Here is a 27600-nt window from a genome sequence, read left to right as displayed (position 1 = left end):
GGGACGAGCAGGCGGAGGAAGACGAGCATTGCTCAGATCTGCCCATGTACACCTCGTCAAGAAGTGATAGACGGCAGACTCTTTTTTCTTTTCTAAGGGGCAAGGGAGGAATTCACTTCTCCATTCCACGGTGGGTGGGGGTGGGGAGTCACCCTCTCGTTCTGTGCTCACCTTTGGTCTGCCTGTGTGTCGCTCGTGCGCTTTCTTTTTTTGCCTTTAATAGTGTCCTTTGCATTCTGTGTGACTCTAAACTACAAACAAACAAACAAACAGAAGGTTGCGGGAGGAAGGGAGAGGTGTAATCGGAGTGTCTTTACTCACTCACTCACTCCGCTTCATCCCTGTCGCTGCCGCGGGTATCTGCGTGCGTGCGTGTGCTTGCATAGCTGCTGCGGCTCTTATCGAATCCTCTTGGAGACGCTCTTGTCACCTTCCTCGCTTATCGTCAGAGATTTCCACAAGAGCGCATCCGAAAGAGAGAGAGAGAGCCAAGTGAGCCAGCGAGCAAGCACGGACAAAGATGTACCCGCCTATTCGATTCAAGGAGAGCCGAGAAAAGAGGAGGGAGTAGACGGACAACCACCACCAGCTTCGGTGCATATTCGTGGGCCTCAAGCGAAAGCGACCGGCTAGGAGGAGTCGAGGAAGGAGCAAACAGACAAACGGAAAAGAAAAAGCGACAGCCGTGCGACGGGTCACGATGAGGAAGACGAGGCGTCAAAGCCGTACGTACCGCGCGGGGGGGGGGGGGGGGTGGCATCGAGGCATACACCCACACACCCGCCTAGATGCAGGGTGGGAGCGGGAGAGAGAGAAAGCGCAGGAGGAATTCCCGTCTCTCGCTCGCTCACACTCTCTGTTGCATCTGCACCTCCTTTTTGTCTGCTTTTTCTTTTTTTGTGTGTGCGTATGCGTTTTTCGTTTGCCTTCCGAACATTCCGCGGCCACTAACGCGACGCGCCGAGCCGAATAGACGGAAGGGGGCCACACTCGGGCGAGGGGGAGGGGGGGGGGAGAAGCGGAAGGCAGTAAAACAAAGGCGGCGAATTTCGGAGGGAGGGGAGGAGGAGGAGGAGGAGAGCGACGCGCGCACACAGACGTGAAAGCGACGGCAGCAACTACTTGAAGTGAGTACCTGGTCAATATATGTATATATATATATGTAGGGAGAAAGCGCGAAGACTCTGCATACAAATAAAGAGCTGTGAGTTCAGCAGCATGACACAAGAAGAGGCAGTGCGTCTTCCCCAAACTTCGCGGCACCCACACCCTCTCACACACCCACCCACACGAAAAGCGTGAATGTAGCATAAAAGTAGGGTGGGGGCGAGGTAACGAGTGTGCAACTCCCCCCTACACTCTTCTCGTCGTTTCTTTCCTTTCTCGCGCGCGCTCTCTATGGTTTACTTGTTTACCTTTTCGCCGAATGGCAACCAGAGACATCTCGCGAAAGCGGTGGGGAGAGGAAGGAGGGCAACACTCACGCACCACCTGTTCCCCCCCGCTTTCCCTATGTCCTGTCCCTCTCCCTACTGTCGCTCGCCCAATCGCTCTGCAAACGATGCTCCACTGCCGACATATTCCTCCTCTTTTTCCTCACCTCTCCGATTGTTGCTCGTCACAGCCGCACCTGCATGCACCCGCGGATGAAAAACAGCCGCATCTGCGCAGTCAAGTGACATGTGGAAGGAAGAGCATAAGAGAAGAGTTTGGGGAGGCCATCATCGAGGGATGATGGCAACCCCCACCCCCCTTTTGCTTTGATTCAGCTGAGGGCGTATTCGTTCACACAAGGGGTGGGGGGATAGATGGACTAGGAGAGGGGGAGAGGGAGAGAGAGAGACGGCGGCGCGAGTTCGAGGCTCGAAGTTGGTGTCACACGGGCGGCAAGAAAGGCGAAAGGCCGCGGGCGGGGCGGGGGAGGGACGAAGAAAAGAAGCGCAAATGACATCATATCCCTGGCAGAGCCGAGGATAGAGGAGCAAGCGCCCTTCAACACAGCAAACAAACCGCGCATCAAACACTTCATCGCATGTGCGCATGTGTCTGTCGTGCGTGTGTGTGTGGGGGGGGGGAGAGGGCGGAGCTCCTCAACCGCCTCTAGTCTCTCTGTTTCTCTTCCCTACCTCTTCAGACTGCAAAAAAACACACACGTGTTCAGGCGCCTGTGTGCGTTAATGATGCGGCAGGAAGAGAGGAGGAAGGGGGCGGAGCGAAGGCGAAAAGAGCGGGAGATGGGGGAGGGGGTGGGCGAGGGCACAGCGAGTAGGTGATGTGAGGAGGAGGAAGGCGCAGACACGCAAGTGGAATGGGGGAAGAGGAGGAGGAATGGGTTGGGCGCCAAGGAAAGCAAAAACGAGAAAATTTCCGCTCTGAAAATACCGAGGGAGGAGACAGAGGAGCACTTGGAGCACAGTAGAAGATAAATAATAGAGACTGAGAGCGAGGGTAAGAGACAGAGAGACAGAGCACACAGCTACACAGAAGCAGCGGGAGGGGGGAGAGAGAGAAATAATTTATCGAACATATCATCATATTATCCACAAAAGGGATACACTTAGGACACCCGAATAGAAATGGAAAAAGGGGGAAATGGGGAGGGAGCACAGAAAAGCTTTCAGCGATGTGTGGGCGATATAGAGAGTGTGGGATCGCAGGCCCCCCTCCCCTCCTCACTCCTGCGCTCATATGCCCAGCGGACACTAAACGCAAAAAAACTCTCGCTCTCGTACACATACGCACACACACAAACTGGATGACGAAAGGACCACCTCCCCTGAGGCGCAGAGAGAGAGGGCACGGTGCCAAGAGATACCGACCCCTGCGGGAGACGCACGGGTCACAGGCGCACACAACCCGGACATAATGGGTGAAAGAGAAAACAAAAGGGGAGAAGAGAAGCGGACTAGACCCCCATCTTTGAGCAGCGCCGGGTCACACTCCTCTTTCACGCTAATGTGTGTTGCGCAGGTGTGCGAACGTACGTGTCTCGTTTCCCTTTGCGTCCCTCCTCCTCCTCCTCCCGTGCCGCGCACCACCTCCGCGAGCCGCATATATAGGCCTGTCTGGGTTGTACGAGGTTGGTGGTGATGGTGCAGAGAGGGGGAGAGGAGAGAGTCGTGGTGGAAGAAAGCGGGCTTAGGGTCTCTCTACTTGCGCTCACGCAAAACTTTGGTGGCAGCCGTTTGCTGCTCCTCGTTCTGGTTTGCGAACGACTGGGGTTCTGAGGAGGAGGCCTTCGCTACTTCTTTATCCTCGTTAGACGTGCCGGGACGATCACTCATAACAGCCGGCATAAAGGCGTCCACCACGGCTTTGGCAGGCTCCACGCTCTGGTTGCACAACGAGGACAGGTCGCCAGCGTCCTCTGTCACCATACGGCCGAATTCACCGCCCTTGTCGTCGCGGGTTCCACTCTCACCTTCCTCATGATAGCGCGCCGGCATGCCGGCGCGCTTGCGGAACATGTTGTCAATCTGCTCCAGTGTGAGTCCCTTCGTCTCCACGACGAAGAAGTACACGAACAGGCAGCCCAGAGCCACGAGACCGGCGATGATTGTGAAGGTGCCGCCGACACCGATGGCGCCGAGTAAGAGTGGAAAAACCTGCGACACGAGCGCGTTGGCCCCCCAGTTCGCCATGGTCGCGACGGACGCCGCCGATGTGCGCAGGTGCGTTGGGAAGATCTCGCCCATGATTACCCACGGAATGCAGCCAATGCCAGGCGCGTAGAAGCCAAGGAAGACGGCAAGCAGCGCCAAGAAAAGCCACCCACCGACGGAGTACGGAATGCGTGTGCCGAGGAAGTACCCAATGATGGCAATCATAACCAGCAGGGCAAGACAACCGAGGATCGAGATGAGCAGCATGCGGCGGCGACCAAAGCGATCGACCGTGAAGATGCCCACCCCCGTGAAGAGGGCATTCATGAAGGCGAGTGGGATGGAAAGCACGACTGGCATAATGGCGTCTCGAAAGCCGGCGTCGTAGAGGATCACAGAGCTGTAGTACATGATGGTGTTGATGCCAGAGAACTGCTGGATGATCTGCAGCATAGAGCTGAGCACCACACGGAAGCGCATATCACGCGCCATCAGCGGACGGTAGTCGATGCTGACAGAGGGCACCACATCGCCCTCTTGAAACTCGCAGAGGTCCACATCGAACTCAGCCGCCACAGCCTTGGCACGGTCCGAGTACCCCTTCGAGAGAAGCCAACGCGGACTCTCTGGAAGGAAAAAGAGGAGGCAGAACATCTGAACGGCAGCTGGCAGCGCGCCGATACCAATCGCCACCCGCCAACCGACATTATTGCTCGTAAAGATGACCATGATGGCGGTGAAGCTGGCCGAGATAAACTGACCACCTGTCAGGAACAGGTTGTTTAGAACGATGGTGGCGCCACGGTGCTGCGGGGACGTGACCTCCGCCAGGTAAACTGGAATAGTGGCAGAGCTAATACCGATGGCCAAGCCGACGATGACGCGCGACACGAGCACCACCTCCACATTCGGGGCCGCCGCCATCAGCACGGAGCCGACAATGAACAGAAAATCGGCCACGGCAATGCACGGGCGGCGACCAAAGCTGGCGGAGACGAAGCCGGAAATAAATGCCCCGACAAAGGCACCAGCAATGGCGATGGCGACGATGAGGGCGTACTGCCACGAGTGCTCGCCGAAGCCGAAGCGATCCTTCATCTGAAAAAGGGCGGCGTTGATGACACTCGTGTCATAGCCGAAAAGAAAGCCACCCAAGGCAGCACAGAGCATGACAGACGCTCGCATCGTGCGCTTGTTGTGCTGCTTTCCTTTCCTTGTTAGTTGGTGTACTCTACGAGTGTGTGCCTGCGTGTGCGTGTGCGCGTCTGCGCCGGCTTATTTAAGCAAAAGGCGGAGGTATTCTTCGCGTTGCGGTGCGATGTGTGCGTGTGGGTGGGTGGGTGGATTTTGTGGTTCACCGCTTCTTCGAGCTGCTTTCCCTTTTGTTTTTCTTAACTGTACGATTGTGTCGGAGTGTACGCGTAATGCGTTGGCAATGGCGGTGTGTATGTGTGGCAGGACGTAGAGTACCGTACCGGTGGTGGTGAGAAGAAAGGGGGGAGGGGGAAGAACAGCGGTGTCAGGGAATGTAAAGAGAGGAGACACAGAAAACTACATTAACACACATGTACCGTTGAACGCCGTAGCAGCGAGAGGGGGGGGGGAGCAGCAGCCGAAGCAGCGTGTGTGTGACAACCCTGCAAGATGAGGTAGACCTAGCGGGAAGGTGCGCACAAGATCCGCTTAAATGAAGGGGGCGGGGGGGGCGGGTGAGTCCGAAGAGGAATTCGGTTTCGCCCTTCTCTCTTTCCCCCCGCGTTGCACCCCTTTCCCTTCTTTGGAGCGTCTCTGTTGCTATCGGGCACGACACGGCACTCTTTCTCTCCGAGGGAGAGGAGAACGGAGGGAATGCGGTACCAGGGAGCGGTGGTATGGTCTACCTGGTGGGAGGCAGGGGGGTAGGGGAGTACAGAAGATCCCCAAGAAACGTGTGAAATCCGTGGACGTGGCCCATGGGAGTGAAAACATAAGTTTTTGCCTTTGAGGAGTACATGACAAGAGGTAGAGAGGAGAGCACACAGAAGCACCAAACAGCCTGTTGGTGAGGTGACACACACACACACGTGTGCATGAGCTGTGGCTTACGCAGCTACCTGCCTGTTTGTTTGTACATATCAGTGAAGCGCCCATGAACCACGGCCGTCCCAAGCGATGATGAGGGAAAAGCCCGAGAGAGAGAGAGGGTACCCGGAGAGGAGACGTAGGGGAAGGTTAGTGGGTGGGTCGGTGTGCACAGTAGTGTGGAAAGGAGAGAGATGTAACCGGGATACATGAGAAGGGCAACAAACTGCGGCCGCACGACAAAGCCAAACAGTAGGACGAGGAGGGGAAAGAGCACATCAAGCTGCCAAGACGATGACTCCAACAGCGCACGTGTGCAACATCTATGAAAGAGAGGCTATGTGGAAGAGACGAGCGAAAGAAACACAAACCATAGAGAAGTACTGTAAAGGGCAGAGAAGTACGGGAAAGAAGAGAAAAACCACCGTTGAGAGTGAAGTGTGCGGCGAGCGTGTTAGTGAGCTTGGGGAAGGAGAGGGAGAGGGAAGATGAAAGCCTGCCGTGTGTACGTGTGCCTCTCATCTGGCGCCTGTGTGTAACTACGATGGAAGTTGGAGAAGCGTGGTAAGAGGGAGAGGGGAAGACATGAATGAAATACCGCGACGCTAGTGGTAGTGGTGCTTGGGTAGCCCAAGCACAAGGGTGCAGATGTCTAGAGAGAAGAAGCAAACAAACAAAAATGAAAACACATGTTTGATGGGGAGGGAAGCAAGGAGAGAGAGAGAGAGCAGAGGCGGTCGATACGAAAGGGGAGGCCAAGAGGCGAGTCGGGTTCGCGCACGGAAGAGGCACGCCAGAAGAAGCGCCTCACCGCCAGCGTCACTGTCTCACTCCTCTCTTCCCCTTTTTACCTCCTCGCCGCTTGCTCTGCCCATCCGTCACCGCAAGGCCGCATCAAAGCAGTCCAGGAAAAGAAACATGTAATGACTGTACGTGTAGGTGTGCCTCTAAAGCGGAAGGGGGTGTGAAGCGGAAGTAAAGCCTTCAAAGGGCCGCGAAGAGCGAAACAGGAAAGAGGCTCATCGCGGCGTGTCGCCACCACGTACCCGAGAGTTTGAGGGGTGGGTGGGTGGGTGGGACACGCAAACACTGCCCAAGGAGACAGGCAGAGATCCGGGCAGGCGTCGCATCCGCATAGAGTGGAAGTGAGCGGTCAGCCATGTCAAGCATCGGGATTGAAGCAGGTCCGTACCAATACGCATCCCCTAGAAGGCGTGCGTGTGTGGTCAATGAGTGGGGGACCTAACACTGGATGTCACACCACCCGCGCGCTCTGCCGCACCGCGGCTACGTCCTCGCTGTTCATAGCCTCCTCGCGCGCTCGCTTCATGGACCCACGTTGCTTGCTCTGTGACGTCTCGATGCACTCACTCTCGTGGCCTTTCACTGACTGGAGGTTTCGGCCAAGGCTGGCGGGGTTCAGCTGGAGCAATGGAACATCGCAACGTCGCGAGGGGGGCGATGCGGAGCCATGCCCAGGCAGCGGCGTGTGTGAGCCCCCTGTGGAAGACTCTTTCTCCAATGCACGCACGACAGTGGCAGTAGGCATTGAAGAGGCCTCAATCGCCGCTACTGGGTGGTGGGAACCATCGCCCCTGGTCGGCAGAGCACTCTCAGGTGCAGGGTAGCGTGACGACGGCGTGCAGTGATACTGAGAGGAGTAGGTAAACACAGCCAGTAAGTCCGGCGACGTCGCGGCCGTGCCCAGCAGTGCCGGTGCGGCACCACTGCCAGATCCTGGCAAGCCAACGCTCATGGAGCCTCTGTGCGTCAGATGAGTTGCTGGTACATTTATATCCCGATGGCACAAGAACGAAGATGCGATGGGAGTATCACCGCTGTTCACGCAAGACGTGGGGGGACCCAGTGGCTTCGAGCTGTCCCACAGATGGCCGTTCTTATGGCCAGTGCGCCCTGTCCGCAGCGTAGACGTAGGACAAGAGAAGCGTTGTGTGAGTGGCGTCTCATGGAGCGCGCGGTTGGTTGGCGTGCGCGATCGTAGCGTCGGTGTGCAGAGCGACGGCGATACCGGCTGGCGGACAGTGGCCACCGAGAGCGGGATCGGCAGTGGCAGCGTCCGCGAACTCGATACGTCTCTGGCGCTAGTCAAAGGGAGGCTTGTCGTTGGCCGCCGCAGTTGGCTGCTGCACGGTGCCTCTGGTTGATCAGCTACAGCGATAGATGCTACGGCTGTTGCCGATGCGACAGTGGAGCACGCAGGGCTGCGCGGGCAGCCATCAGGCGGTGACTTTAGGTGGTGCGCCCACGGCGAGTTTGAAGACTGCGCGCTGCCGGACGCCATGGGGTGGCCTGCATTCCACGAAGGCTGGAGGTGTGCCGAGCAAAACATCGGCGCCACCGCTGCACTTGCCTCTGCACCTCTACTGACATCGCACACCAGTGCCGGCACCGTCGCCGCCGCCGCCGCTTCAGAGGCGTCACCGCAGATGCTCGCTTGCACTGCCGCAACCGCTGGGGGCACCCCAATCCACCCCAGGCCTACGCCAGAATCGTCCAAAGACAAGCCGCTGCGGTCAGCCACAACAGGCAACCCTGACGGCGACCGTGTAGCGACCTCAACAGGGCAAATAGGCGACGGCTGTGGTGAACATTCTTCGGCCACCGCTCGCCCCACAGGGGCCGGGGATGTCAAGAGCGAGTTCAGGCAGCTCTGCTGGCCAGCACTAGAGCCCCAGCTACGGCGGGCGAAGGGATCCATCTCTTCCGAAAAGCAAAGCGCGCGGCCAGAGAAGGCGGTTGAGCGCCGTCCGCGGTGCTGGAGCGGAGTACTGCAATGGCCTGCAAGGATGGCGCTGGTTGAACTGGCGACGCCGAGTGCGGCAGACGTAGGTGCTCCATTGCTGCCGTACCAGCCTACCATAAGGTTCTCGTGCTCGAAGGACAAGTTGGCTCGCAGGTTGCTTGCCGTGAAGGTGCTGCCGTTTGGTAGCTGTAGAGTCGGATGCGCACGGCGAGGCAGGAAAGTGGCGGCTGGGTGCGGTACTAGAAACGCACTCGTGTCGGCCTCCGTGCTGAAAAGCTGAGTAGCTGGGACGGGGCTGAGATCAAAGTCGACGTGTGACGCACTGCGTTCTGCCCGCACACCTTTTACGCTCGAGTCGCTGATGTTGAGGACGCGTGAGACAGTGTTTTGGGTTTCAATCGCGGCGGTGCGATGCTTTGATCCCGAAAGGGATTGCAGCTGTTGCTGCGGGTTATTCCCACTTATGGTTGGGGATGGTGTGCTGCCAACGGTGGCATTTCCAAAAAACGCCACTGCTCTGCTACCGCTGCTACTCCGTGCTTTGTCGTCCTTGTGCTGGAGCGGTTTCGGCAGCGAGTATACCTGCGGAGGCGCAGAAGGCCGCACGATGGGGCGAATTTCGCTCCAGTGCAGGTACGAACTCTCGCTCAGGAAAGAAGTCCCCGTGGTGTCTGAGCAATGCGGCGGCGGCGGTTTCTTCGATGGTGTCTCCTTTTCCTCATGGTCCTCACAATCCACTTCTTGCCCCCATGCCGTAGTGGCTGGTCCATCGCCCCAGGGATGCGTGTCTCGGTACTCGGATCTTGGTGGAGCGATGACCTCGCGCTCAGCAGCAACGGAGAGAGTCGCCGCTCCAGCGTCTGAAGCAGGTGGAGGCACAACACGCCGGCTGTAAACAGCTTGCTGAGGGGCGCTGAGCCCTGTAGGGGTCGAGTCCATCGCTTTCAACGGGGTCTGAGAAATGCGAGTAAAGCGGAGCTCGGGAATGTGCGTGAAAGACGCGTACTTGAGCGCTAGTGGGATTCCGATTACGCGCTGTCGACAATCGGTCGGGATTTGGTGTTCGGCGCTGTCGCGAATGGGGGCAACAAACGGGTGGCGCAGCGCCTCCGTCGCGGTGCAGCGTCGCGCCGGATCGAGGCAGAGAAGGCGCTGTAAAAAGTTGACGAACGCGGGCGATGCGGGAATTTCGTCGAAGAGCGTGGCGTGCCTGGTCGACACGGGAAAGGACTGAATGTCGCTTCCCATAGCATCTAACATACTCATGAGTACCTGCAGCTCACTGCTACCCGGGAAAGGTCGCGCGCCGGTGGCCATTTCGTAAAGGGTGCAACCTAGCCCCCACAGGTCCACAGCAGCAACGTTTTCCGAGAGGAGGTGACGCTTGCCCATGAGTTGCTCAGGTGATTTGTAGTGAAGAGTTCCACGAGTATCGGCGAAAGCCGCGTCGTCTGTGCAACGGGTGCTGTGGGCCGCGCTAAAATCACCCAATGCAGCCTTGACATACGATGCAGCGTTGCGCGTGCAAAGTGTCGGGTGACGAGCTGATCCGGAGGACGATTTTGTCAGTAGAGATGCACCGAGGTCGTCATTTGATAGCCAGATGCACGCCCATTCTTCGGATTCGGTGAGACGTTTCAGCAAAATATTGCCAGGCTTGACGTCTCGGTGCGCTACAGCGTGCGAATGCATCTGCTCTAGCGCGAGTAAAACAGAGTACGCAATGGCAGCACACACGCTTTCCTCGTGCAGGGCTGCGTTACCTTCCCTCAGCTCCCGTCCAACATCGCTGTCCATTAACTCCATGGTGAAAAAGCTCGTGTTCTTGGATGTTGTGTAGCTACCCAGAAACCGAACAATCTGTGGATGAGGTCCAAGGTAATTCAAAACTGCTACTTCGTCCATCACTGACGACACCGCCGTTTGCTTTACTGCGCCGTCAGAAGAGATCTCTCCAGTGCAATTTTCGTGCTGATTAGAAAGAGCTGCGATTTGTGAAACACTTTCCTCTCCGAGATCCAGCTCCCTTCGCTGGGACACAGGAACACTGTCGCCAACCTCTAGGGACTGCAAATCGCTTTCACCCCTGCAGATGAAGTGACTACCAAGTGATGAGACGAGCATGTTTGGCGACAGGCGGTTTCTTGCCCGCTGCAATGGCTGCGAAGGCCCCGAGTTTTTCGCAACCTTACAGTTTGCTTTAGCCCCATTCACGCTGTATCGGCCATAGCGCTTTTTGATGGCGACGTAAGTGTTTGAGTTGCCAATGCGACCGAGGAATACCTGACCACCTCCACCTTTTCCCAAAAGGAGGTTACACACCTCGAAGGGAAACGCATGCGTCGATTCATGGATCTGAAGAACATCGGAGGACCTCATCTACAGCCTAGGTGCAAACCCTAAAGCAGCGCTATCGTACAACTCGTGTTCTGCAGTCTATAGGGAGGGGGAGGGAGGAAGGGGGTGAAAAGGCGACGGAGACGAAGAAGAGGCATTCAGTACATCGCGAGTAGCGGAGAGAGTGGAGAAGGGAGCACGGACAGAGGCGAACGAGCGCGCGGTGGAGGCATCAGCACACCTGATCAAAGAGTTGTTCCTGCTGAGACGGCCCGCTTTGTTGGGTTGTTATGTTTTGTCGTTGTTATTCGCCCTTGCTGCCCACAAAACAGTTGGAGGGACACACGTGGGAGTGCCGCGCACAACAAGGTATACTCCTACTGCTACGTGAGGGTGCCTCAGCCGAGAGAGCACCTCTCGGAGGGTGAGCGACCTGTAATGGGAGCTCCGTGCGCTGACTTGTTGGATCGGCTGACAGGTCGTCTCAGATAATGCCCTGAAGCGGCTGCTGTTGTTCTCCCTTTCATCGCTGGCATCACGTTGGACGGAGATAGAAAGGTTCACCAGGTATCATCAAACTACCCTATGTGCTCGCTGAAGACTGAAAATGGTGGTATTGCCCTAGAGAGACCACAGAAGTGCAGTGGTCAGCATCCAGCTCACTACACAGGAGTGCGGCAACATTATCTGCGTTTTCGCCAGTGCACGAGGCGCCACGCGGTTTTCGGTGGTTCAGGCACTTCAGAAATGATGTGAGGCTCTCAACGCTGGAGCAGTTCGAAGCCATGGCAGCCGCAACCTCCCAATACCAAATGTCTGAAAGCGGTGTTTTGGTTGCGCGTTCCTTCTGAGAGAAAACCCGCGTGTTCTGCGACTGTCGATGACACCACGTGCACTCAAGAATGGAGTCGCGGGCGCTGCCATCCAAATAGACAGCCGTCATCAGCGCATTCAAGCGAGGGTTAGAGTCCGGCGCCGTCAGTGTTGTCCACAAGGCGAGCTGTTTGCTCCGCGAAGGCGTCTGTAGTGTTGCCTTCCCGTCTTTATTCCCCTGAACGCGACACGCTTGCGCCAGATAGGAGGCAACATCAGTGGCGATCCCACAACGGTTTGCCTTCACCTGTGTCGGTGTCATCTCTGCATCGGAGCATAATCGTACCAGATTGAGTGCCCACGCTTTCTGTGCGGCATCGTCGCTAAAGATATGTGAAAGTGCCTCACTCACGGCCGCAAAAGGGACGCCGCATTCGAGCGCGCCGACACACACGGGAACGCAGTGCATCACCGTAACGTGCTGAGAAGTGGAGGCGGCTGTACGCAGTAATGCCAGGGAGCGATACCCCATCCAACTCTGACCATACTTCTTGGCGCACGCCTCACGCATTGCTTGACTCATTGCAACTGCCGCAAGTTCCACCGCCATCGTATTTCTCTTGAAGAGTCCCGCGGTGGCGGAGCATTCAACAGAGAGATGATTCCATACCACCCGTGCCGCGCCCACGTACTGACCGGCGCGGCACATTCGGAAAAAAAGCGCTGCGCAGATTTTACAGAGCGTCGGGTCCACCGCACTTTTAGAATGAAAAGACTGAAGGTAAACGTATGCCGTTGTTGGAGGTGATATTCGCAATGGCGCGAAAAGGTGCCGTTTCTTCAGTAGACTTGCGGCAGCATGACGGCGGACGCCAGGCTGTGAGCTACGGAGAAGTCTCACAATACTCTTCCGAGCAGCAGTAATGGCGCGGCTGTCGAGCGTGGTTGCACGTGTTACAGGGCCGCACATCAGGGCTACTAGTAAGCACTTTGCCTCAACAGCTTGCAACGCCTTTGAGCTAGCCAGCAGCCGACTCACCATGCCACTCCATGTTGAGAGCTGACTCAGCTTGTCCGAGTAGGGTTGAAAAAGGCCCCACGAAACCCAGTTCCTTTGAATGTAACGTGCCTCCTTGGCGCTGAGAGAGAGGATGTCTAAGGTAGTGTAGTGAGAAGGATGCACCAGCTTGGAGGGCAGGTTGGGGCAGACTTGTCCAACAAGTTTTGTATCCAACACTCTTTCAGCTGTCCACGCCTCAAGCAAACGGTACAGCTGATACGGTAGGCGGGCTGTCCCAGCCTTAGTGGCGCTGACATGGGCACACTTGTCCAAAATGGCTAGCTTTTCCAAGACAGACATTCCTTCTCCATCACCGAGTCGGCATGCGGCTTCCGCGGCGCAGACGAGGATGTGTGCGGTTGCCGTCGAGCCGAGGGGCTCAAAAAGCTTGTATTCAATGAATGGTGAGCAGACGTCGCTGTGTGTTAGCGACACCGCTTGCAACGAAGATTTGCGGGCAAGCTGCTGCTCCTTGAGGGCTGAGCTTATGACTTCAATCAGTGCCTTCATTGTCGAGGTGTCTTTCAGCTCCTCCAAGGCGCGAATTGTGCGAACAAGCTCCTGCCTCACCTTCGCACGGGCCACTCTTAAGCGCTTTGGCCTCCGGTACTTCCAAAACGTTGTCAGCTGAAGTGCGCTTTGCGCCTCTCCTGCTTTGATCAAGGCGCAAAAGGTCTCCTGGGCATGGAGAAACGAGAGCCTCTCTGCACTTCGTAAGAGAGTGTCGTTCTCATCGGTGGTGCACACAACTGGTGTCAATGTTGAGAGGGAGGAGTAAAGACTGCTGCTCTGAAGATGTGTGAGGTAATCAGTGCGTGAATCGCAAAGGGCGTCGGCTTTAGGGGAAAACAGCGTGTCCGTGCGGTTTCCGGAATAGACGCGCGAATTGCGAAGCTCGGCTGCTACCTCTTTCGGCAATGTATGGGGCGCTGGGCGTGGCAGCGTCTTGCCGGCGCGGTTGCCTACTTGGGCAAGAGCGCTTTTCCACATTGGACTGACTGCTGAGCGTCCGTGATGGGGAGAAGTCGAGGTAGAAGTCGGGGTAGAAGTCGAGGTACAACATGGAGAGAGGAGCGGATGATCTACAGCCGGTTGTGTTATACAACGTGTTTGGGGCGACCCCATGAGGAGCCCATGCAAAGAAGAGGAAAGCCGTACACGTTGTGGCTTCAAATTGTTGCGTCACGCGTTCATGGAGGCGTTACTGATGGGCAGAAAGCTGAGGCTACCATGCAGTCCGCTGGAGTGTGCGGCGCTGCACTGTCACCCTCCGGAACACTGGTCACTTCCTTATCCATCGGCGGGCCTGCGGGTGCTTGGTTGGGGTGCAGGTGAGGCACTCTTTGGCCTCTTTACGGCAGGCTCCGCGTCGGTCTTTTTGGGCGTGTGGCTGTTCTTCGTGGCGCATTTTCGAGGGCAGGGTGGAGTTGAGGACTCAGAGAGGAGGAGGGAGAAATATTTATGCCTGGGGCGGCCAGTCGAGCCGCACTGGGGGAGGGAAGGGTGTGTAGTTGGTGTGGCGTGGAGGGTGTTGCGAACGGTGGCAGCGGAAGCGGTGACCGCTGTAACAAGGTGCCGGGGTGATCGAAGAGCGCTTGCGGCCCATAGGACTGCCTGCGTCAGAGACACCCTCACGTGTGCGTCAAGCAAAAAAAAAAAGCACCAAAAACAACACAACGCGCACCCGCTCAGTGAGGAGAGGCGCGGGGCAGCGCGGAAAAGTAGCGGTAGCGCCCACCCCGTACAGCATTGTGCCTTTGGCGCTCGCGGACATCAAGGCAGGAGATCACACACACACACACACACACTCGCACGAGAGGCATCACGCAAGTTTCAAGGAGGTCGGACAGGGAAACGAAGGCAGCGATTCGTGCATATACCACAGAAAAAAGGGTGGCTGGCCTCTGGTTGGTCACTCACTGGGTGTCACATGGGGAGGGGGGGAGGGAGGGAGGGAGGGGGCGGAGTAGGTGACCGTTTCGCATCCAGTTTTGGGGCGCTCTCCGACTGCGTCAAGCGGAAGTTGACGAGGTCCTCCAGCTCGGTGTTCCGGCTATGCTGCTCTGTCAGAGCGGCTTGACTGCCGTCGTCGGATGTGCTCTGGCTGATTCGACCATCATCCGTCACAGCTTTCTCTCGGTACAACGATGGAGGTCGACACGAGAATGGCTCCATCGGCGTGTGTGCCGTCTTGGCCGTCAACGGTGTACCAGCTCTCTCCGCTGTTCCACTGAGATAACTGCTGTTGCAGCCCACCGGTGTCTCCAGCTCGTCGCTGCTCAAGTACAGCTGAATCGCGGGTGCCACGTTCTCGTCACTGCAGCTTTGCTTTTGAGTAACGGGGATGGGCATCTGGCTCTGCTCCCTTCGCGGAGGCGGTGTGTCGCTCATCGCAGCCGACGAGCTGCCGCGCCGGCCTTGCTGATGCGCCACGGCAGGCGAGCAGCCGGTCGTCATAGCCTCGCTGTTCGCGATGATGTCAGGTCGCTCTGGCGTCACAACGGAGGGCGAGAGCTGAAGTCCTGAACTGTCCATGGGCTGCGACGCTGTTGCTGCAAGACTCAGATCTTGCAGACGCACAGGCGAAGGTGCACCGCCTTGCGCAGATGGCGTCTCGCTGCGCGACAGGTGCCGCTCAGGAGGCTCTCGCAACATCTCCGTAATGCTCTCTGCACCTGACGGATGACGGTTCAGCGGGAGCTGTGTCGACTCGTGACCGGATGACTGCTGCAGCACTGTTGTTGACGCTGGCGAGCCGCCGCCCAGGCCCGGCATGACGAGCACGTTCTGCTGTGCAGGAGTTGTCGGCGTCGGTACCGTGTCGTTCGCATCCTGCACTTCGTTCGGTATGGCGTCATGCCCGTTGTCCTTGTCTTCTAAGATGAGAGACATACTCTGGGGCGACGACGGAAGTATTGCTGCGGCGGATGGGAGCACGTGCGTGTGGTCCCTCTCCCACCCCTGCACCATCGCTGCATCTGCGGCAGGATCAGCGACGGCGCCGCTATCAGCAACTACCGAGGCCGCCTCCTTCTGAGTCGCCTCCCGCTGTAGAAGTGAGGAGGATGAGGACGGCACCGAGCTTGCCGGCGACGTGGGGACGACGTCAACATGAGGGCCTCCGTCGCTGAGGAAGGATACCTTGTCACTCGGCGGTAGGGTGGAGAGGTACTTGCGGGCCGCCTTTTCGCTTCCAGCATGACTCGAGAGACCACACTGGCTCTTGAGAAACTTCCACACTGAGCTGTTCTTGCGCTTGACGGCCTCCGGTGATCTTGTGGCGGTGGTGAATGGGAGGGATGCATCGCAGACCAGCGCAGTAGTTATGTCGCTGAACTCGTTCTCCGGCTTGTTTCCTCGGTTCCGCTCCTCCTTTGGGCTGCTGTGCTTGGCTGGCGCCAGGTTGCCCTTCGGATTGTTGCTCACCTCGCTTGACACATTTGTGAGCTCAATGCTGACGTCGTGCTTGGCTGCCATCACGTCGCTGCTGCGCCAAGTGACTTCCTCGGGTGGTTGGCTCGGTAGGGTAGGCGACAAGCTTGTAATGCAGCCAACCGCCAGGGCATGCGATGCCAAAAGGGACGAAGACGGTGGCTGTGCCGAGGCGTCTTCGTGATCGGACAGCGCCGCGCTGGTGAACTGCATGGACGAGTCACGCATCGTGCTTAGCGGCTTCTTCGAGGACGCGTTTGTGTGCTCGTTCTTCGAGTAGCTCTCAATATGCTGCTGCTGGCTTTGCTGCTCCTCAAGGCATACACCGCGAGACCGGTTTGTCATGCTGCCCGACGGTGTCACTTTTCGCGGGTTGGCGGTGTCGCAGATGGGCGACTGAATCATCGGCAAGTGCGACACGATGAGCGGCGACGGCTCCTCGCTCGTTTCACTATGGAGGAGGTTCTCTACATCCTGGCCAAGCTCCGAGACCTGCGGCGACCCGGTTGGCACTACGCTGTATGGCTGGCTTGTCGAGGCCCGCACGCACGGCAGCACCACGCGGTCTTCCCCACCACTGCTGAAGGCGATACTGAGCGACGGTGGCGGACTACGTTTTGGCGTGGACTTGGCCATGCGGCGAGATGCGGTCGACTTGCGCGCGGACTCGCGCCGGGAAGACGAGGGGAGTGAGGGTTGCTCCTCGATAGTCACCATGTGCGTGATGCTGCCGTTCTCATCCGTGTTGCAGCAGGACTCGTGCCAGGTGGTGGGCGGGCGCACGCCTCCGGCGTCGGCCAGCTCGCAGCTCGGCTGTGGTACAACGCTGTACTCGACGCTGTGGTGAGGACCGCCCTCGCCAACGGTTGCCTCTGGGGGCGTGCCACTGTGCACATCTTCGATGCCCACAGAGGGTGGCTTGCTCTCGTCGATGTACCGCGGCGGTTGGAAGATGCTGGGGTTCAGGTACCACTCGTGCGGCACCACCGATGTAGGCACCTCATTGACCTTCGATGTCGGCGCCGGCGGCGGTGGCGCCTTTGGCGTCTCGCTGTCCATAATGTGCTGCACCTTGGTCGCTAGCCGCCGTGGGATGACGCGGTCGCCGACGCGCGCGGCGCGGTTACACCACAACGGCACCTGCAGTTTCTCTGTGGTGCTCAGTAAGTCGCAGAAGGCCTGGGCAAAGTGGTTGCAGTTGTGGTGCAGGATGTGATACTCGCTGCTGCGCCATTCGTTCTCGAGTCGGTGCAGGATGGTGTCCACCTGCATGGGCGATCGGGTGGTGTGGCCGATTCGGATGGTGCGGTAGAGGGTGCCGGCGGCCTGCCCAGGTGGGACGCAAAACAACCCGGAAGCGTTGGGGTTATCCACCACCTCGCCGAAGCCCCACTCGATACCGTACACGACAACGCCTGTGTGGAAGATACCCATGCCCATCTTGGACAGCCTCTTGTTGCTCTCGACCAGGCTGTACACGTTCAGAATCACGGGTATCTGCACCTCCGTGCAGCGCAGGCGCGGACTGTGGCCGCGCGAGAGGCCCATCGACTCCAGGTTGCGCAACTGTGTCGCATTTTTGGAGGTGACACTAGAGGTGGCACCCGCCCCACAGCACCACAGGGCCATGTGTATGTATGTATAATTCCGTGTAGGACGTAAGAACGCTTCTGTATAATGCGCGTAGTTGATTATAGGAATCAAAGCACGGCCTCCCTCCCTCCCCCCACACACACGCCCACACACACGTAAACACACACACACACACACGTAGACACAGACAAAGTCACCAATCGAGGGCGGCGCAGGCTGCAGCGGAGTTCCAAAGGTGTGTGGTGGTGGTGGTGGGGAGGGGGAGGCAGAGGAGTACTGAATGGTGAGGGGAGAGGGGGGAGGGGGACGAGGGGGAGGAGAAAAGCAGAAAGGGCGAGTCGCAGCACGGCCACGACAGCAGAAGAAAACACGGGCAAGCGGCGGGGCGAGAGAGAGGACGATCAGCGATGACAACAGCAGCCACTCACACACCCATCCACACACACACACACAGAAAATGACGAGGAAGCCGTGAGAACAGAGAAAAGGCCCACAGAGGCCGCGTCTTCTTGCGCGCACTCGCACACGGGGCAAGACGACGGGAATACGCACCTACACAGAGGGCCCAACAGGAGTGGAGAGGCAGGGAGGAAGGAGGGGAAGAGGAGAGAGGTGCGGCTACGGGTTGTCGACGGACCGTGGTGGCACTGCTGCTGGTAACGCAACGCCACGCTGCCCACCACACGCCTGTTGTGCCTTCGCTGTGCTTTGTCGGTGAGTGTGTGCGTCCTTTGTGTGTCGGCGCAGGGTGGATCTCTCTAGTGCGGGGAGATAGAGCGCTACACAGCACAGGTGTAAGTGCGGCGATAGCAAAATCAAAGATGAAAGAAGACGGAAAGGGAGGCTGAGCGAGTAGGAGGGGGCAGAGAATGAGGGGGAGGGAGGGAGAGGAGAAAGCAATCACACACACCAGCTTGAGGACAAAAGGGGGGGGGAGGAGGGCGAAGGTGAAGGCGAAAAGCGAGGGAATCAAAATCATGCGCGTAGGAAGACGTGTTGTCGATAGTGGTGATGCCCCGCTTTTCGACCCAACGACAGGCAGCCAAACACCTTCACGGGCTTGCGAAAGAAGGGGTGAGAAGAGGAGGAGGTGCCCACGCCCACGCCCACGCCCACGCCCACACACACACACACACACACACACGTACGTACCGGTGACACCCAAACTACAAAGCGAAGAGATCTGAAGAAAGTGGCTGAGCGAGAGAGCAGGGGCAACGCATAAGTGATGGTATGTGTGCACGCGCGCAGTTCGGAGAGAGCTTGGTGGGGGAGGGGGGAGGAGGGGAAGCGAAGTGTTGGTTTGGTGAGAAGAATGGAGTGTGGCGGGTGGCTTTTGCTATGGTGGCTGAAAGAGAAGAAATGGTCGAGTGATAACGAGAGCGAGGCAAATCACCCACGGCGCGCAGCCATCGAGGAAGAGAGAGAGAGAGGGACATATGGAAAGGGGAAGAACGGAAAAATGGAGGTACATTAGTAGCGCGGACGCATACGAAATACCATAGCTCGTACCACGTCGGGTGTGCGTGCCGAGAGATCAAGAAATGGCCTCTAATCATGCGATCCGAACACAAGCAAAGGGCAGCGTGTGTGCGTGTGTGTAGGTACCAAAGGAGCGAGGAGGAGAATGTTGCTGCACCGGGGACGTGAGGCGCCTTCCAGTCAAGCCCCCTCCCCCTCCCCCCGCACCCCCTCAGACGATGTGCGTCTGTGCCGCCTCGTACCGAAGCACCTCTTTTCTCTTCCCCCCTTTTCGCCTCTCATGTTTTTAACTATTCACACATTTCTGAGCTTTTGTGCCTCCCCTTTTTTCTCTCTATTCTCGTTGTTGTTGTTGTTTGCTGCTGCATCGCCTGCGTTGTTTTACATGGGCAGCATGGCGGTGAGGAGGAAGAGGGTGGGGGGCGTATATGGATCGCACGCACCTATCCGCTCACCCACCTACGTCATACTACAAAACTACCCCCCCCCCCCACACACACACACGCAACGGTACCAACAAGAGGGAAAAACGAACACATGCACGGGCAATGATGAGGGGACGACGCGCGAGCACAGTCACAAACACCCACGCACATACTCACGCCCTCGTCAACGCTGGGACGCACAGACCGATGAATTTCCATACACTTCACCCCTTTCCACCACCACCACCATCCCCCAAAATCGAGGAAGCACACAAAAAGCAAAGAGAAGCACACCGCGTACCCACTTCACCGTGCACCCCGTCCTCCTCCCTGTCCGCTGCAGGCGCTTGGCCCCTCATTACCTGCGCGATCTGAGAGCAGAGGCCCAAAAAAAAAAGCCGGGAAAGGGAGAGGGGGTGGGTGGGCGCACCCAGCACCCGACGAGCGAGAGGAGACACAATGATAGTAGGGTGGGGGTGGGGAGGGAAGAGAGGAGGAGATCGAGTCAACCTGTAAAGGGGTAAACCCCCAACGAGACGTTGTTCAGGCGTCGTTTGCCTGCCGACCACGCGTGGATATGTGCTGGTGGCCAATACAGCGATGCGGAGAATAGGAAGATGACAGTGGCTTGCTGAAACGGGGAAGAAAGAGAGCCCAAAGAACAAAACAGGACAGGATAGCGAGTGATACCGAATGAAAAGATGATCTAGCACCTTGAGCAACGTGTGAAGGTGCGCCTCTAAGTGCTGGTTTGAGTGCTGTCCCCCTGTGATTCGTTGCTGACCCATGTCGGTGCCACTGTGCGTGTGTGTCCTTGTTTGTTGTTGCCTCTGCACTGCGGGTAGAGCACGCCAAGAGAAAACGACAAGGCGCAAGCGCCACGCATGCAACCGCACAGCAAGTCGGAGGCACAACAGCAATAACAGCGGAAAAGCTGGGTGGAAACACACCCTTACCGTGTGCGCTTGTGAGAGTGGGTTTCCCTCACTGACAATGCACTGTGGGAGTGAGGGGGAGGGGCGGGAGGGGGAACATAAGGGAAAGGGCAGCAAACAAAGACGCAGATTATCGCGTCTGTTGTGCCTTCTACTTTCTTTCTCTGCTTTCCCCTTCTTACGACCGACTCTCCCCCATATTTCCTCGCCCTCCGCTTCTTACCCCACCAATCCCATCATCGACCCCGCATACCTATGCTGGATGTGAGCGTTTTGGAGAGGTCCTCCTCATCACGCAGCATTGACCCAATGCCGTTCAGCATCACCAAGATCTCGTTCATGTCGTCCCGCTGCTTCAGTAGCAGTCCCCTCACCCGCGCCACGTACTCGTCAACCGAGTCGGATTCCTCAAAGCTCTGGATTGCTGTAATCTCTTCCTTGATACCCGTCATCTTGGAGTCTATGTGCCGGCGGTGCAGCGCAATCAACTTATCCTCAGCTTTGGCAATCTCTTCGACGACGTAGGCATGCACCTTGCGCACCTGCCGCTCCTCTTCCCGCTGCATCACACCACCGTCCTCCGCGGCGCGGGGGTCGTCGCCACAGTAATCGTCACCGTCGTCATCGTCATCTTCGGACTCCAGGGCGGCGATGTGGTTTTGCACAATCGTCGCTATTTTCGGATCCTTTACTTTCACCATTGCTGAGACTGGCGGGGGCGTACCACCGCTGCGGCCTACTGATGGACGCCGGCCGCGGGGCTTGGAGACGTTCCGTGGCGCCGCCGCCGCCGCGACTCCGTCATTCTCGCCGCCGCCGCCGCCAGCATTCTCTGACGGGGACACGTCCGGTGATCGGTCAGATGCAAAGTCTGTTACCCACTCTGGGCGGTTCTTTACAGGAAGCGCCTCGAAGGGCTTTCTGCGCGGTGCAGCGGGACGGCGACCGGGCGGGCTGCTGGCAACTTGTTCAATCTTCGCACCACCACCAGCGCCGCCGCCAAGGTCTTTCACGCGCTGGGTGTATCGCAGTGTGTTGAGCGTGTTCACGCAGTGCTGCGAGGACGGCGAAATGGTCGCGATCATGGTGGTGCGGCTGTTACCCGTGAAGGAGTCTCGCAGCACCTCCGTCAAGATCGACCCCCTGAATGGCACGTGACTCTTGCCCATCCCCAAGGCCCGAATGCATTCCTTCAGCGCCAGAAGAGACTTGTTGATCTCCGCACCTTCCATTCGAGTCTTGCGGTCGCAGTCGAACGTGTCGGCCCCACGTTCGTTACCCGCCAAGTCGATGAAGGATATACGGCCGATCGTCTTGGGCGCACGCCGCGCATTGCCGCCGCGTGTATCCCGTACCTCCACTTGCAGCACTGCGTGGGAGCGACTACTCTCAGCGTTGGCGCTTGTCTGGCCCGCCGCACGGTATGCGCTGCCCGCTGTAATGACATCGAAAATTTCCTGGATGTCCGTCACCTGATGCTCGCTCAGGCCGCAAATGTTAATCACCTTGTCCGCATCTTCGCGCGCGAAAAGGCGCTGGCGGTTGTGGAGGAGGTCAAATATTTTTCGGCCGTAGATTTCGTAGAAGGAGACGTAGACGACGGCGTTGATGCTGTTGGCGCGTGCGAAGATCTCGCGAGCCGCAATGGCGTACAGTCCCGGCTCTTTCTGTGAGCCCAGCATTGTGTACGTCTTGCCGGAGCCGGTCTGACCGTAGGCAAAACACGTGGCGTTGCCGTGGTTGAAGACGGTGTCAATAAGTGGAAGGCAGCAGCGCTGGTACACCCCAGCGTTGTTGCAGCTCTCCCCAAAGACCTCATCAAACGTAAAGGTGTGCCGATCCGTGTAGTGCGAGAGGTCGTACTTTATTTTAGGCTCATTCACGATGCACCGTGGCGTTGGCGTCTCGACGATGTCCATCTCCGGGTCTGGTATGGGGCGCTTGCGCACCGCCACACAGATGCGGCTACTCATGATATCTGCGTGAGGGCCTGATGGCGAGATGTATGAGAGGGGGGGGGGTGAGGGAAGAGAACACAGTAAAACTAGCACAGAACTGCACCCCAGTCGTATGGTTTATAAGTCTGGGACGTGTGGCGTGTATAAGGCGTTCGGTGTCGATACGTGGGAGTGTACGCGTGAGCGAGGCGGGGAGAAAGGTAAGGAAGTGGAGAAGTGCAAAGAGGGAAGACGAGGCACGAAGGCTGCATGGTGTTGCGCACACTCTCTTCTCCTCTTTCCGTAGATATGTCTCTGCTTCTCTCGCTCTGTTCGTGGTTGTGTTAGGCTTGTAAACGGGCACAGAGGATGGGGGGGGGGGGAGAGGAGAAGGAAGGGGACGCGCTGAGGATGGTAGTAGAGGTGCGGGTCCTCCCTCTCTCCTTCGTTCATGGACAAGTCCTGCGTGTGTTTGTTTGCACGAGGGCAGGGAGCAGACGCCAATACCGCTGCTGCTGTGGCGCGAAGACCAAGGATACCACCGCCAACGAAAGAGTAACCACTCCAACTTGAGGCTCCGCGCGAACGGCAGCGCCCAGGAGAAGACGAACGGGAGGGGGTTGAAGTTGGGAGAGAAGGAAGGGGAAGAGGTCTGTGCGGTAGCGGATACAGATGACTGAGAATGACAACAGAGAGGGTGGGTGAGTATGAGGGAGGGGATGAGAGCTGAAGGACAGAGGTCGACTTGTCGGAAGAAGAGGCGTTCGGTACCGTACGTGCCATGAGCTGAAGGTTTTTGTGCGCAGCCCTACGAAGTCTGTTGCATCGGTGCCGTATCTCGTGTGTGTGCGTCTTCGTTCCACCAGCCACATCCATCATCATGTGGTTTTCACTCACACGCACACGCACACACACACACACACACGCTTACATGCATGCGCATGCCACAGATTATCCACTCCCCGTCTTCCTCCCTCTTCACTACACTGCGTTCTCAGTTCAGAACCACCAGGCCATCATCATCGTCATAGGGGGGATCAAAGTCGAAATAGCCGCAACCTCTACTGAAAGAGCTCTACGAGAAGAGCATGAGGAAGGCGAGCATCAGCGCAAACAGGCCAATAGCCCCTGTCAGGGTGAAGCCGAGAATAGCGTAGTTGAAGAGCATCTTGGTCAGGTTCGGTTGGCAAGCGCAGGCGATCAGCAGGGAGCCGAAGATGGAACCGATGCACATGCCGACACCAGCGAGCGCGATAGCAGCCAGACGGTGCCAACGTAGTGCAGACCCTGGACGGAGATGGAGACGGTGGAGACCTGGCGGGGGGACATCACGAGTACGCTGGACGCAGAGGCCACGCGGCGGGCGACGGGCAGGGCAATGACACGGCGCATCATCTTAAGGGTTTACGGTATTAGTCGGGGTATTGAGGAAGTGATCGGAGAGCGAGAGCCGAAGACAGAGAGAGAGGACTTCGAAACGAAGGAGAGCGGGTATGATGATGCACAGATCCGAATCGGCTTTGGGCTGCAAGTGCAGAGCAATTGGCGTGTGCATGTGTGTGTGCTTGTGTGTCTCGCAAGCGTTTCGAGTTAGACAGGCGAGCAACAAAAGGGGCGAGAGAACGGGAGAGAGTGCGAAGCACCCCCCCCCCCCCCCCACACACACAAGAGCGTAACTGCGGAGATCTTTCCTTCCCCGAGTGCAGCTGTGATGTCAGTTGCCAACGTTGTAGTACACTGGGAAAGGAAGTTTTGAGGTCTGTGGTAGAAACGATCTGAGACAACGCAGAGGCGGCGATAAAAAGGCTATATCTGTTCGGCTTCTCGATGGCTTTCTCTCGCTTGCTATCGTTGGAGTCTGAGGCATGTTGCAGCTCCGATGGAGAGGCAAGTTGCAGAGAAGGGAAAACAGAAAAGATGCGGCGGGTGGGTGGGGAGCCTACCCTGGCCGCTAAACTCTCTTTGTACGCCAGCGTCGCGTGTTGCGGCTGCAGCAGGTGTTGCTGAAGGCGATTGTTCGTTCGTTTGCACCATGTAGCGTACTTTCCCTCCACTTAGTCTTACTCTCGAGGTAGGCGCAGGCGCATGTGTGTGTGTAGGGTACAGCTAATTGCCCTACCCACACAGCATAACCACGATGGCGATCACTCTCAGTTACCATTCTCCACGGATTATAACAGAGGGAGAAGTCGTGCATTATCTTCGGCCGCCGTCGCCCTCTTACCACTGCTTATACGCAGAGAACAAAAGTTCCTAAGAGCTTAATCGATGGACGTCAACTACCCTCACGGCCGTAACGGCACGCACAGAGAGGCGAAGCTCACAACGTGGTGGTGGTAGCGGCGTCTCAACAGCAGGCTGCCGTCGTCATGTATATGTTCGGGGTAGGGTGGAGGGTGGTGGTGGTGGTGGCCGATGGTCCGAGGTGCTAAAGCAACCGCTTCGCTTGCGCGACTACTCAGGCACAACCACACGTAATTACGCAAGCCCCTCCTACTCGCGCCGCCGCCGCCCACGAATGTCGAACATGCCGTGCGACACCTCCTGAAAGGGGTTGACACCTTCAAACGGATCCGGTGCCTTCTCCTTCGACTTAACCTTCTTCACCTTACCGCGGTCCATCTCCATTTCCCACATGGGATCACGGATGCGCTGCTGGAACTTGGGTGCCGATGCCGGTCGCCGCACCGTCTCAGGGGTGTTGAGCGCCTTGCGCTGATGCAGTGCTTGTACGGCGTGCCGGCCAACCCGAAAGTTGAGGCGCTGCCGCTGCTGCGGTAGTGTTGTTGTGTCGGAGAACGCACCGCCGTCTCTCGGTGCGCGCCTCAGCGACTTAACGAGGCCACCATAGAGGGACGCTGTGGCTGACTTGAGCAGCGTCTCCCCGTCCGCCGCTGCATCGTCCTTGTCACCTCGTTGTGAGGACCATGGTACCACGTTTGCCTCGCTGTGGCTGTCCTGCGCTGCGCACCCGTTGTGCTGTGTCCACAGCCGGCGTGCGTATGCGCTGCCCTTCTTTTCGTCGACGCCGTCGCTATCCGAGTCCGTTGAAAGCTCCTCTCGAACGCGCTTGGATGTCTGCACGCGGACAGTCGTGCTCGACGGCAAAGACGAGCCCTCGGCCGTGTAGCCTTCTTCATCGCCATCGCCAGAAGCGTCGGACAGGCGTTGCGGCGGCGCTGCAGACACCGAGGAGGAGGAGGAGCTGCCGTTTAAGTCGCTCGTCTGTCGTTGCACAGCGCAGCGCTTCTTCAGCAGCACCTGCACCTCCGACTCGCTCAGCTCTCGCCCAATGGCACGGTCCTCTTTCACCGCTGTCCCCACGCTGAGCTTGACGGATGCGGTGGAAGACGCGAAGGCGTGTGCGCTGCCGTTGGTGCTATGCTGCTGCTGTTTCTCAGCGGAGGCGGTGGGTTTGCGGGAGTAGAAGAGCATGTACACTTGTGCCCGCTGGAGCTGGTCCTCCGAAAGACGACTGACGTGGCTATCGTTGAACTCGTACCACATGCCATTCGAGGCCTTGGCCAAGGTGTAGTAGTGGCCGTAGTCAATGGAGCGTCCTTCATGAACGCATACGGCGTTGAGCTCGTACTGACAATCAGGTCTCTTTGCCGTTGCTGGGGAGGACATGCCATCCTGCGACTGCAGGTGATCTGGCAGCGGTGACGACGACGACGACGACGGCGGTAGGGTGCAGTAGCGAGTAATGTCCAACTCCAGTGGGAACTGCACGTGTTTGCTTATCTTGTTGCCCGTAGGACCAAAGCGCTTCACGTGGATGGCGAGCACTGGCGGCGGAACGTGGATGCTAAACTTTTTGTGTGCCCGCACGCCAACCTGACGTGGGGACCTGTAGGAGCGGCCATCGAGCGCCTCGACTGCGCAGAACTTGCTCAGGCAGTGCTCCAGTGTGTGCCCCGCCAATTCCACCGAGAGGATCGTGAAGGGGTCGTAGGTGTTGGAGCACAGGGTTTGCGCATCGAGCTCGTGCTGCGAGACACGTTTCGCCCGCTTCCTCTCTGCTTGCTTTGCCTCCATCTTGAGGTCCATCGCCTCTTGCTGCCTGCCGACGCGCAGCAGCTGCTGGATCTCTTCCTGGCGCGACCACGTTACCTGTGAGAGCAGATAGCCACCACAGATGCGGTGGAGTGCGGTGGTGTGTGCCACCTGTGGCTGCACTTTCTTGGAGCCGACAAGGCGGTGCAGCAGCGACTTCTGACACGAAAAGAGAAGCTGCACGGCAAACTCATGCGCGTCGCTCTGCCGCCCAATGGCGAAGTGCTTTGATAGCAGGCGGAGGTTACCTATGATTTGCCCAGGTCGGTACGCACCTCCGCCGCTGCCACCGGTGCGGCCCTGCTGTGGCGCATGATGCATCTTGCGAAACGTCTCGGCAATGGCGAAGCCGAAGTCGAAGGGGGCGCCAAGCTGGTTGTCTGCTGAGCGGAACGTGTTCATGAAGTACTGTGCCAGTGCCGGAATGTGGGCAAGTGCTTGCAGCACGCTGTTCGCGAAGCACGTGTTGCCAAGGTTCATGAGCCCTAGCCCAACAGGCGTGATGTTCTGCCAGCGTAGGTATAGGCTGCTGCGAAGCTGCGCGTCGGAGCACAGCTGTGCTGCCTTATCGATGCGCCGCGGGTCGTCGTCGTCGTCGCTGTCCAAGCCTCCGCGGGGCGCCGCCCCCTCGTCGCCGTCGTCTGTGTCGGCGTTGTCGAGCTTGCCATCGTGCCGCTGCGTGCTCATCGACTCGCGGAGCTGACGTGTGTGCTGCGGGTTGAGAACGGTGGCGCTGCGGGGGTACTCAACAACATGCGGCTTCCGGTAGCGCTCAAACTCAATCTTGCGGAACAAGATCTCCTTACCCACGAACCCGAGCGAGCGATTATTGGCGACGTCCATGCTATGTGTGTGTGTGTGTGTGTGGTGACTGAACAGCACGCCGCGTGTATTAGGCTGAAGTTGTCGAAGAAGGTGGAACGAAATAGTTGGGTGATGAAGATGGCAGCGGCGAGGGAGATTAAGCATAGGGGAATGAAGACAGCGCTAGGTGCGCCGCTTTCGAGGAAAACAGTCGGAGCACAACAGCAGCTTCACATGGTGCAGTCAAAGCAGCGAAGAGCCTCAGCAGCAGCCACGGACTCAGACGAGTAATATGGAGT

At 58.0% G+C, this 27600-nt stretch overlaps 6 protein-coding genes and 1 pseudogene across 6 annotated transcripts; all 7 read right to left on the bottom strand.

Moving 5' to 3' along the window:
• Positions 1-3149: 3149 nt before the first annotated feature.
• LPMP_240650 (myo-inositol/proton symporter (MIT)) lies at positions 3150-4787 on the bottom strand (the record flags this gene model as incomplete). Its single annotated transcript, XM_010701104.1, has 1 exon — positions 3150-4787. The coding sequence occupies one exon, from the start codon at positions 4785-4787 to the stop codon at positions 3150-3152; it is 1638 nt and encodes a 545-aa protein (XP_010699406.1).
• Positions 4788-6918: 2131 nt separating this feature from the next.
• Positions 6919-10551, bottom strand: LPMP_240640 (protein kinase, putative; the record flags this gene model as incomplete). Its single annotated transcript, XM_010701103.1, has 1 exon — positions 6919-10551. The coding sequence occupies one exon, from the start codon at positions 10549-10551 to the stop codon at positions 6919-6921; it is 3633 nt and encodes a 1210-aa protein (XP_010699405.1).
• Positions 10552-11347: 796 nt separating this feature from the next.
• On the bottom strand, positions 11348-13627 carry LPMP_240630 (hypothetical protein; the record flags this gene model as incomplete). Its single annotated transcript, XM_010701102.1, has 1 exon — positions 11348-13627. One exon carries the CDS (start codon positions 13625-13627, stop codon positions 11348-11350), a length of 2280 nt encoding a protein of 759 aa, XP_010699404.1.
• A 936-nt stretch (positions 13628-14563) lies between these two features.
• On the bottom strand, positions 14564-17617 carry LPMP_240620 (hypothetical protein; the record flags this gene model as incomplete). Its single annotated transcript, XM_010701101.1, has 1 exon — positions 14564-17617. One exon carries the CDS (start codon positions 17615-17617, stop codon positions 14564-14566), a length of 3054 nt encoding a protein of 1017 aa, XP_010699403.1.
• Positions 17618-20740: 3123 nt separating this feature from the next.
• Positions 20741-22477, bottom strand: LPMP_240610 (MCAK-like kinesin, putative; the record flags this gene model as incomplete). Its single annotated transcript, XM_010701100.1, has 1 exon — positions 20741-22477. One exon carries the CDS (start codon positions 22475-22477, stop codon positions 20741-20743), a length of 1737 nt encoding a protein of 578 aa, XP_010699402.1.
• Positions 22478-23516: 1039 nt separating this feature from the next.
• On the bottom strand, positions 23517-23836 carry LPMP_240600 (annotated as a pseudogene).
• Positions 23837-24934: 1098 nt separating this feature from the next.
• LPMP_240590 (ubiquitin hydrolase, putative) lies at positions 24935-27340 on the bottom strand (the record flags this gene model as incomplete). The annotated part of the gene is made up of 1 exon (XM_010701099.1): positions 24935-27340. The coding sequence occupies one exon, from the start codon at positions 27338-27340 to the stop codon at positions 24935-24937; it is 2406 nt and encodes an 801-aa protein (XP_010699401.1).
• Between the last annotated feature and the right edge of the window lie 260 nt (positions 27341-27600).

The sequence above is a fragment of the Leishmania panamensis genome (genome assembly GCF_000755165.1).
Source record: "Leishmania panamensis strain MHOM/PA/94/PSC-1 chromosome 24 sequence".
Taxonomy (NCBI): Eukaryota; Euglenozoa; class Kinetoplastea; order Trypanosomatida; family Trypanosomatidae; genus Leishmania; species Leishmania panamensis.
The sequence above is the reverse complement of the archived record's forward strand: the minus strand, read 5'-3'. Positions and strand labels throughout refer to the sequence as shown.